Below are 11,086 nucleotides of genomic sequence, written 5' to 3' on the forward strand. Positions count from 1 at the left end.
CGTTTCCGATGAGACCAGAATTGGTCTGATTTTGGAGGGTCTGGTTTAGAGGGTTCCAGGAAGACAAGCCCGACTAGAAATGTGTCAGCCTCCTGTCCCTTTTAAAAAGGAAAAAGCGTTATGTTTTGGAGTGGAATTATGGAAGGAGCTCCTTTACTGGTCCTGAAGCGAAAGATCTGGGGTATTGTTTCCACCGAGGAGGTTTACCAATTGTGCGTTCATTTGGAGGAACAATTGGTGAAGAGTTTCTGTTTATGGATGACAATGCTCCTCTCATCAGACCACTGCAGTACAAAATTTTCTTGAAGAGGAAGAAATACGAAGATTACCGTGGCCTGCTAACTTGCCCGATATGCATTGCATTGACCATGTCTGGTATATGTTAAAAAGTCGCATTAAGAGAGGGAATAATCCCCTTTTTATCCTATGGAAACTTAAAGATGCTGCGCATGAGGAATGGGGAAAAATTCCTCAAAACAACATTGACCATTTGATTGACAGCATGCCAAGTCGTTTGCAGGCATGCATACAGATCCGTGGAGGTAATACAGACTACTAACTTTTATATAAATGAACATTTTCTTCATGAAATAAACATTTCAATTTAAACTAATGTAAAATTGCTCGTTTAAACAAATTAAGTAATGTTTTACAAATTGTTTATTTAATTTAGGCTCCTATTTTGTTTATTGGAACAGTTTCACCTCTCGTTTATGTGGATAAAAAAATAAATACCATTGCAACTATGAAAAATATTAATTTTCCAAACTTTTGGACATGTGTGTAAATTGGACTAATGCCGATTGGGCGCGCGTATTATTATCCAATGAATCCTGATTTTGCTGTCGAGATGGATGTGAAAGGGTACGGAGGAGGTCAGGCGAACGGTTTGCACCCTGCAATTTTTCGCCAAGAATAAATTTTGGTGGAGGTTCCGTGATGATTTGGGGCGGCATCAATCTGAACGCCTCTAAGGAACCAGCAGCGGTGATCGATCGTGGTTCTCTAACTGCTGCCAGATATATTACAGATATCCTTGAACCTCTTGTGATGCCTTTCGTCACATTTGAGGGCCCTCAGTTTCTATTAATGTACGACCATGCACGGCCCCATGTCGCTGGAGTTGTTCGAGAGCATCTGCATGAAGTTGAAATTGGAACTATGGACTGGCCCGCAAAAAGTCCTGATATGAACCCCATAGAACATAGTGTGTGGGACGTGTTTGGAAGGCGGGTGAGAGTACGGCAACCACAAACATTGGAAGACCGTTGAAATTGTTTGATTGAAGAGTGGGAAACCATTTCTCAAGCAGAAATTGGAAGTTTAATAACGGGAATGCGTCGAAGAATGGAAGCTGTTGTCAATGCCAGGAGGGGAAACACCAACTATTAATTTTTAAATGTATCATCCATTTTTGCTACGAAAATGTCGTTTTGCGATTTTTGGCTTTTTCGCTTTACGTTTGGTCTTAAATAAAAAAAGTTGGTGTTTAATGTACATTTTCAATTTTATCTGGCAATTTACGAACGGTAATATTATAAGTGGCGCTTTATAATATCACGAAGTTAAAAAAGTCGGAAATATTGAATTGATCCTTTAATTTGCTACGGGAGTGTGTTTATAAGCAGGGTTGGTCTATGCTACAGTTCGCCGCTTTGTGGGATGTAACAAATCAACAAGGAGGTAAATAAAGCAACAGCAGGCCAATCCGAACGAAAATGATTGTCGTTTAAGTTACATACTTATTACAACTTACATCTATTCATAAGTTAGTTGTTATGCTCGTGTAAAAAGCGTTATTCTCCTTACCAATAAGTACGTATTTAAAATATAAACATTGTATTAAGCGTATAGATTTTTGTTATTAACATTTAATATACGATTTTTTTTCTGAAGAACTTTGGGAAGATTCAGTGTGAATTTGGTGAATGATAATAATCGAAATTTTGGCACTCTCGTTTTTCCAACCAGACTGCACCTTGATTGAACAATTTCCAAGTCAGTAGAAACACCGAATTCATACCAAAGGCATTACAATAATCATAAACAACATCTATAAATGCAGAGTAACATTAACCTACAGAAATTCGATAGTCTGCAGTAGAGCCACTTATTTCGGGTGTTCGTTTTCTGAGTGCGCCCTGCATCAAAAATCTGAATTAAAGACATATTTTTCCACGATTCTCTACAGAATGGAAAATTTTACAAATTTTATTTTCAATGCAGCATATCACAAAGGGATTTGTTTGCTTTTTAACTATCTGGCGGCTGCAGCAACCTCCAATTTTTTTTTAATGCAGGGAGAGCGATTAATTTTTATTTTCAAACTTTTTCAACTGTAAATGCAGCTGCGTATTTTTTGTTACTTTTTTAAGCAATGTGCCAGAAAAACTAAATAAGGGAATGTTTACCGAAAATACTTTAATGCAAAAAATGTTCAAAGTGCCCTCAACGTTGTTGCTGACAATACCCTAATCGATAAGAAAAAGTAATCCAAACATTTTGTAACACTTCCAGCTTCACTTCTCGCTATTTCATCCTTAGTTTTTTATTGAAGCTCAGCGATGTAGTGAGGTTTAGTAGCATAAATCTTGTTTTTTAGATATTCCCTTAAAAAAGCTCTAGTGGGGCAAGATCCGGTGATCATGCTGGCCTCTCAATTGGGCCCCTTTTCACAATCTACCTATTCGGAAATATTTCATTGAAATATGTCCGTACATTTTGAGCAAAATATGGCGGTGTCTCGTCTTGTTGCAACTACATTCGTCGGTCAAATAAGTCGGGATCCAAATTATTGGGGAATAAAACCGCTAAAGCAGGAACCAGCTCTTGGAGCATAGTTAGGTAAACATGGTTGTCCGGTTACATTTTTATTGAAAAATACAGGACCTACCATGCGATCCCCAATAAGTCCAGTTCAGACGTTCGTTAGAAAACAACATCCATTCCAAAGCAATTTGGCCACCATCGATAGAAGCGATAATTTCTGTGCAAAATTCAAGTCTACGATCAAGATCATCTTCGTCGAACTCGAATACTTTTTGACCTCTTTCAGAATTTTTGAAATGCTTATGTGGCTGATATCATGAGCGAAAGCTATTTGCCTTAGCTGCGGTGACAGGATTTTCTTCAACTTCCAACAATGTGTTCTACCGGGTTTCTCCGTCGATTTTTAAAGGTCTTCGTCGAGAAGCACCCTTCCTGCGGCCCGATATCGAGCTTCGATTTTGCTAATCATATTTTGATTAATTGGAGGCAATTCTGGACGAACTTCAGCAAACAAACGAGCGATTTTAGCCTGCGTTCGACTTCTGTACCCTTATCCGATCATCATTAAAATTTCGATGCGATGTGTCTCGGTTAAATTAATTGACATGTTTCAGGAATTTTACGGCGAACCTTTATTTATTAAGTTCCACAATTTGTTCCAGTTAAACCTTTCACTCTGCATAGCATTTTGTGTAACAAGAAAGGATAGTTGGCAGGTTTTGCCCAAGAACCTACAAATTTCCACGCGCTTATCTGGGAATCTCCATGAACCACCAAATAAGTGCTCAACTCAACATACAAAATAGACCTTTTGCGCCAACGAATTTATCTGGGAATAAAATAGTAATTTTGAATAAATGCTACAATTTCCAAACTATAGTTGGATCCGTACTCGGGCTTCAAGATTCCCAAGGGATTCCTGGTATCCCCAACATTCCAATATAAATTGACCTCAAAATGAGAGCACCAACCTTTTTGCCCATTACCCTTTTCTGGGCCAGCATCCAATTTTCATGCCCAAAACAAGGTATCCGGAAGGTATCTTTCATTTTCATTAGTCACTTCATTAGTTTTCACTTTCATTAGTCTGTGTACCATTACATAAGACCACCCTGTATACAGGGTGTTAGTGAAATAACTTTCGTAAATTTAACCAGTGATTAAGAACATCGTTTTGAACTAAAAAGGTCCTTACGACAGAGGTCGAAAACCTAATAGTATTTTCAAAAAAAAATGTGGAAGTTGATGACCGAAAAGCCATGATAAGGCTTAAAATTTGAATAAAATGTGGAAAAATGTACTTGACGTGTAACGAAAAAACTTAAAATTATTCAACAATAGCATTGCTAAAAGCAATTGAAAACTTAATTAATAACTTAAGCCGTGAAAAAAACGTAAGCGGCAACGCCGCACTGCACGTCACCGAGGAAGAGAAGTTTGTTTTTCTCATGGTTGTTTTTTATGGCAAAAAATGGGCAAAGACGCCTGGCGCCATGGACGTGTGGAGCCCATTAGAGACCATCGAGAAGGGACAAGGCAAAAACCATCCTTATTTTTCAAATTTATCATGGACTGCATGTCTTTGCATACTTTTAACATTTTAGTGTGATTTTGGTCTCGCTGAACGCATCTTCTGTCGATACACACAACAGATCATCCGCAAAGTTAATTTGGGCGAGCTTTAAGCGATTTTATTCCGACTTTTATCAGTACCTACGTGACAATATATTTCTGCACGCGAGTGTCATGATATGCTTTTGATCTATGGAGAGGCGTTACAAAATTCTGAAGAAGCTAGGTGCATTTACGGTAGTTGTTATCCAGAAAGAAAACTTCCAGGTAAACAAACATTTGTGCAAGTTTCCCGAAGGCTTCTGGACACAGGTAGTGTTATTCCTACGTATAAAGAACGAGGCCGACAACGAGAAGTTGGTTCTGAAGCCGAAGAACGCATTATAAACTTTGTGGAAGAGGATTCAACAAGGAGTACCCGGAGAATCGCTTGCTATGTAGGCATTTCTAATTGGACTGTTCGTAGAATGCTAAAGGAGCAATTGCTCCATCCATTCCATGTACAGAGATTTTAATGGCCCTATTCATTGGCCTGTCAAATCTCCGGATCTTAACCCTTTAGATTGTTTCTTTTGGGATTTCATGAAAAATTTGGTCTACGCCGTAGAAATAAAGGATGAAAACCAGTTCACGACAACGTATTTTTGCTGCTGCCGATCATATTAGGATTACACCAGGAATTTTTCATCGCGTACAGGAAAATTGGTTAAAACGCTGTCGTGCACGCAGACTCAAATGGTGGACATTTCGAACATTTAATGTAGTACAAACAATTATAAATTTGTATTTTGATTGAGATATTAGTGGTGTAAAATGTGTAACGTAACATGTTACGCCAATTAGATGATTTAAAGGTGAGTAGCTTTTCAAAATAAGAATCACATAATTTTTAAATTTTATGAATTTAGTGCACTTTGTTAATTATGTACTGTAAAACCTACCAGACCCAAAAAAAAACATGTAAAAAGGCAAACCCACTCCATGCGGCTATTCAGGTAGGTGTGGAAATGAAATAAATACGACGCGACGTTGCCAATTCTCACAAAATATTTTTTGATTTTCCGAGGAAAAGATTTACGATCCCTCTTCTAAGGAGGATCGTAAAAACAATGTTCTTTTTTGTTCAAAATGATGTTTTTAATCACTGGTTAAATTTATGAAAGTTATTTCACTAACACCCTGTATATTACTGCATAACTGTCCATATTTTGATGGTCTGTGCTTTTAGTGACGTAAAGAGCTTGATTTAGGTGACAACAGATAAGTACATACAGTTTTTTAACTTATATAACTACTATAAAAGTAGAAATGGAAAACGACCAGGCAAACATTTCCTCAACCGTTTGAACAACCTTTAGTTCTAACAAAATGGTGCTCCACCGCATAATGTCATGAAAGTGGCTGATTATTTATCTGAAATTTTCCCAGTAGAATCACTTCAAACAATAAAACCATACGTTGGCCGGCACGTTCACCAGATCCGTCCCTATCGGATTATTATTTACGGGGAACTATGAAAGACCTCATTTATAAGTCTGTATCCATCAATATTGGTGAGCTGAGTAAGATCATTACAACTTTAAGGACCAAAATAGGAAGGAGAAACGTTTTAATATCCGTGTAGAATTTAAGGAGACGCATAAAGTTGTGCTTGGAAGCAGAGAGTGGACTCTTCGAGCACCTCTTATGATTTCTTTTATTCGCTTCAGATTGCAAGACTGACCCTTAACATGTGATACATCATCGTAGCCAGAATAAGAGCTGAATTGAAAAATATAAAAATCTTAGCTGACACCCATAAGAAAAACAAAGCTGATGATGGTTGTCAAAAATCGAAACGGCTAATTTGAAATATGACATCGTCACGTTATAGAAGAGGAAAAGTGGCGATAATGAACGTGAGTCAATCTGAATTATATCGGGAAATAAGGTGAGAAAAAAAAAGTTTCTCCGAATTCTCATTTACCTCGTATCATTTATGGTTACCAAGATCGAAAAACGGACACCCTGTATCGGGCACGTCAGACCTCCATTTGAATCAACCAACAAAAACATATAATAATTATAACAATAAAATATTTAGGACTCACCTCAGTGTGTGCCAACAAAACACCGCTTTTCGAGGGCTCAGCAACATGTCGCTCCAGTGGTCTTTCCCACTCCCTGTGACCTTAGACCCTAAGGAGCAGCTGCCCAACAGGGGATTGTTTCCCATTATCTCATTGCCCTGGTCGTAGACACATACTTCAAATTCGCAATTTTTCATAGCCGAGGAATTCATGTTGAAGGTGAGAGATTCGCTCCATGCAGGATCGCAAGTGGCCTTCTTGCAGCTAGACTTCTTTTTCTTCGTCCTCTTCCCATTAATCGATACATATACTTTAACGAAGGGATCTGGAGGATTTATCATGAACTTCTGAGCTAAACAAACTTAATGGTAGTTTTACCGATAAACTCTTTTCCTGCGGGGACAAACAAGTTCCGAGCTTTCAGGAGATTTAATGTGAGGCGCTCTGCAGAGGGTAAATACATCAGGGAGATCAAGATTTCCTGCAGCTCCTCCGGGGGCTTTTTTCCCTTGGTGATTTCCCCCCATATTTCGATGCTTTGAGCGCAGTCGAAGTCTCTCAAAAGCATCGACACCTGCGGGCATTTATGAACTAGCAAAGTCCGGTTGATTCGACCAAGAGAACATTTCCCTCAGAAACTATAGAGCAGAAGTGCATCCATTGGAAATTGTCCTCTTGGTAAATGTATTAAATTCTCCCCAATACCTCTCCAATTATGTCGTTCCTGGAATATTTATCATAGTCAAAGACCTGGAGTAGCAGCGTCTCCGCCTGCAGTTCTTCATGGGAAACTGGGAACTTGAAAATCTCGTTAAACACAGGATTGGGGTCGTTCCGATGGATGGTGGTCTGTCTCTTTCGAGTGTCCACATCAGGTACCAGGAGCAAACGCACGTAGGGATCATTGAAGCCCCCTTGATCGCTTCCTGCCAGATCATGGGCTGAAAGCAATTTTTATTCGTTCAGGAAGCTAAGCAAGTTTCATCGCACCTTCAATTAAATGCACCACCAGATCAGATCGGTCAAAATCGTAGCTCAGGCGAAAGTGGAGTCTGCCCAAACTTCCAGCCTTGTTAGAGTCTCCGATGAACAGAGGACCTTCCCTTTTAAGATACAAATCGGGCTGGATGGCCCCTAAGGGACTTGCAGGAGGGGCTGCGCAGCTGCTCTCGGGGGTAGCTCCCCGGGAGGAGGGAATTAACAGTGGAGACAGGCACCTGCATCGTTTTAAAGTTCAAGAGAAGTTTATACCAAAATTCGCTCGACACGTTCCACTTTATGGGTCTTACCTGGCAAATGTGGTATTTCTAGGACTTGCCGGCACTGGAGAGTTGCACGAGCTGCCAGATCCGCCCGTCAGCGAAGCCAGACTGGATTGCGAAGGCGAAGGTGTTCTTACATCAGAGCCAGAACCTATGTGACCAAAACCAGGGGATGAGGACCGAATATCCAGGGAGGCAGCTCGATGAGGGGAAGGAGAACGACTAGACCCCCTATGCAACGGATAACTGGAGGTATGTGTTGCCTCGTGATGGAAATGGGCTTGTTGCGCCTTTCCGTCTGGGGCGAAGGTGCGGATTTGCGGAGAAGAGCCTCGATGACTTCCCTAATGGAATAACCAACGTTAAGTGCCAAAAACAATTATACTGAGGGCATGTACTACAGGTTTTGAGGTGCTGCTATCCAAACTGCTTTGGCTGGAAGCGCTGGGAGTGCGGCACAACAGGGGGGGGCCTCCAGGATAAGACCGGGATTGATGCTGCAGGGCGTGCGGTCCCGCGGAGGAGGAGGAACAGAGGTCCAGAGGGTTCTTCATTATGTCCGCGGTCATCGACTGAGAAGAGTTTTGGGGCGGTTGCACATTTAGCTGCTCTTTTGATACGTTGAAGTCCTGGATGTACAAGAAAAACACTTTTTGACTGAAAATTGAAATTGGAGATTGACGAGGAGAGATATATTTCCTAACAAAAGACTGCAACTAAGTCTTTTTAGGTTTTCAAAATCTACAAGGTAACCAGAAAAAAACGCTAAACTTAACAATCACGTTTGTGAGCTATTTAGGTCAAATTGGTGACATACATTCTTCAAGGACAATGTATTGTGGGTTGTCTAACACTTGTCCTTACCCAAGTGTCGATTTTGGCTATTAATAGTTATAATAATATTAACAATGTTTGCATCGTTGATAGCCATCCTTGCAGCCTGACGAAACGAAATCGGAACGCCCTGTATAAAAAATCTTCAACGTGAGATAGGTAATCAACAGCTAATATGGTGATGGATGCAATTTAGGGCCTATCTGTATTGTGGGTTGTCTACGACAATTTATCTACACTCAAGTGTTCAATTAATGGTAATTTGAGTATGTTTGTGCCGTTGATCTTCCTCGCAGAGTAATAAATCAGAGAGTTGTTGTTCATTACTCCGTTAGCGATTTTCACTTGTGGAGCTTTCTCTACCACGTGTTAACTTAATGTTGGACAAATCGTCCCTTGACTGTCGTGTTCTGTCCACCAAAGGGAGGTTTTAGGTGTAGAAAAATTGAAAAGTGCTAAATGCATATTAATATCTCGCGAACCCCTTAAACTGAACCGAAAAACTTTCAAATCCCGCGGGACTTCGCCCTGACCGGAAACAACGCACCTCCAAACTGTTATTGCTACTGTTGCTTCCATTCCTGCTCCCCAGGGCCCTCTCCTTGGCCGCCCTGGTCCATCTTTCCACGGTTTTGTGGGTCAGCCAGCAGCTGGCCGGGCTAAAGCCGGACATATTCTTCTCTCGGAACTATCCCTCACAGTTCCAACAGGAAAACAAGCCCGATTGATACGAGTAATGTCGCCATAATGTTTACAAATAAAAGGTTTTCCAGGACGCGCGACGGGTTCGAGGGGGATGGCAGGACGGCACTAAATAGTCGCAGGAGCACGGGCCGAGAGTCGACGCCAGGAAACGTACGTCATCAGAAGCCCGTTAACGTCGATAACGTTCAACAGGTTACGCAGAGAGGGACAAGGATGGACTTACATGGTAAAGGGCATGTTTCGGTTGCCCCCTGCTGCTGATGTGAGGATCGATCCTGATCTCCGTTAATGACTAAATGATTTCAAGGTGAATCAGGGAATAAAGAAGAGAAACGGCAATAACTGCTCTCATGAATGATGCGTATTTTAGAGCGGCATGCGTCGCATGCGTAGCAACCAGATCCACATGTCGAGAAGGAATAATGACTGCGAAGAAAGTTGTCAGAAGAACGTAATACGACTAAATACACCTGTTGCCGGTCAAACCTACCTCTGCCGGTTTTTCTGGTAAAACCCGTCACTCACCGTCTTAGGATAAGCCCCCATCTTCCTACGCACTGTCTGCTCCACTTGTTGGTACGCCAAGCGATCTATGGAATTCCATTCCTTCGCCTGCCTTTTTAAATTGTAATACCGGTAAACCACTATAGTCATAGCGATCAACAGGGCTGCCCCAGCCCCCATTGCAGCCCCCAACACGGCCGATCCCACCATGCTGACTTGAAGGCAATCTGCAAAAATTAGCATCCTTTAGGGGGTTTTGTGTGGCTGTTACAGGCTAATTCTTATTCCAGTTTGGTTTCGGAAAATTTCGCACCCAATAAGGTTAAAAAGTTGTGCAGTTTCTCATGAATATTCAATGAAGCGCGTCTTGACTTTGACTGGATCGAAGATGAGTTACTTAATTATGATTGATTAACTCAAGGACAAAGCTGCCAGTATCGGAACACATAGTCCAGTCTCCCCTAATTTTTCATTCGTATGAGAAGTGAACGTACGCTTCTGTTTATTAACTGGTCATGATTAAGATATTCTTATAGAGACAACGAAAATGTACTAATGAGATGAGCTTCCCTCAGCAGAGAATTTACTTTTAAGGACATTCTTCCTGCCATTCTGTCACGATACAAAAGCACATCAAAAGCTCGCAACAAGCCAAAGCTCTATTATTAAGATCAGGGTTAAAACGAACCTGTCTGGCAGAACCATAAACTACAGGACACCGATCGGGAGGACAACAGCTGTTTCGAGGAAGGAGTGTTGTTTTGAATCAGAGGGAACGAGGAAATGAGGAATGAACTTGGGGCTGCTGGCCACTACGCGCTGCGCCCTATGAATGAATCCTCGGTCCTCTTCTGTCCTATCAGAGCCTGCATTCCAGTCGTCCGTTTTCGTTAGCCTTCGCTCGGAGGGGATTTATCTCTCTATGCAAACAAACGTGTAGGTAGTTAGATAAATAGGATTACCGTGAAAAAGTAGTCGGAAAAATCTATATTTAGGAAAGTTGCAGCTATTTTATTAGAGATTTCGGTTAAATAAAAAAATATGGCTGTTTCGAATCGGCCTTAGTCTTCAGTCAACAAAATCAGAAATTATGCTAACTTCTCCCCTATTATAGCGGATTATTAGAAATTCCGATAATTATTTCAATTAAAATCGATTTGTGCATGGTAGGGCCCAATGGGTACAAATATTTCGCGGATTAACGAAGTTAACTCAAACACTTTTTTCACTAAAGGAAAAACTACCCAAAAAGTTAATAAATACATGCGAAGTGGCAACCTTGCAACAGTCACTTGTTTCAAACCTGTCACAGAACGCCCTTACAAGCAACGTTAAATAGTTGTCACAACCTAGGTGTGGTTGTCAAATTGG

At 40.9% G+C, this 11,086-nt stretch overlaps 1 protein-coding gene across 4 annotated transcripts; it reads right to left on the reverse strand.

Moving 5' to 3' along the window:
* Window positions 1–1,632: 1,632 nt before the first annotated feature.
* Window positions 1,633–9,925, reverse strand: Sytbeta (Synaptotagmin beta). Of its 4 annotated transcripts, none has more exons than XM_066389301.1 (8): window positions 9,737–9,925; window positions 8,071–8,301; window positions 7,700–8,016; window positions 7,401–7,627; window positions 7,116–7,351; window positions 6,789–6,984; window positions 6,432–6,735; window positions 1,633–2,141 (listed from the first exon to the last, which is right to left on the reverse strand). In XM_066389301.1, exons 1-8 carry the CDS (start codon window positions 9,923–9,925, stop codon window positions 2,111–2,113), a joined length of 1,731 nt encoding a protein of 576 aa, XP_066245398.1. In that variant the 3' UTR covers window positions 1,633–2,110. The 4 variants fall into 4 exon arrangements, with proteins under 4 accessions (XP_066245398.1, XP_066245400.1, XP_066245399.1 ...); XM_066389303.1 differs by lacking the exon at window positions 9,737–9,925 and adding an exon at window positions 9,054–9,179; XM_066389302.1 differs by having other exon boundaries at window positions 1,635–2,141; window positions 8,074–8,301.
* Between the last annotated feature and the right edge of the window lie 1,161 nt (window positions 9,926–11,086).

The sequence above is a fragment of the Euwallacea similis genome, chromosome 4, assembly GCF_039881205.1.
Source record: "Euwallacea similis isolate ESF13 chromosome 4, ESF131.1, whole genome shotgun sequence".
NCBI classification, from domain to species: Eukaryota; Metazoa; Arthropoda; class Insecta; order Coleoptera; family Curculionidae; genus Euwallacea; species Euwallacea similis.

Bases quoted from the DNA above. Each gene is read 5' to 3' on its own strand.
- Sytbeta (XM_066389301.1), bottom strand. From the start codon at position 9,925: ATGGTGGGATCGGCCGTGTTGGGGGCTGCAATGGGGGCTGGGGCAGCC. The intron at 6,985-7,115 runs GTATTGGGGAGA...AAATGCCCGCAG, and splicing joins GGAACGACATAATTGGAGAG to GTGTCGATGCTTTTGAGAGA. The intron at 6,736-6,788 runs GTAAAACTACCA...TAAATCCTCCAG, and splicing joins CGCAGGAAAAGAGTTTATCG to ATCCCTTCGTTAAAGTATAT.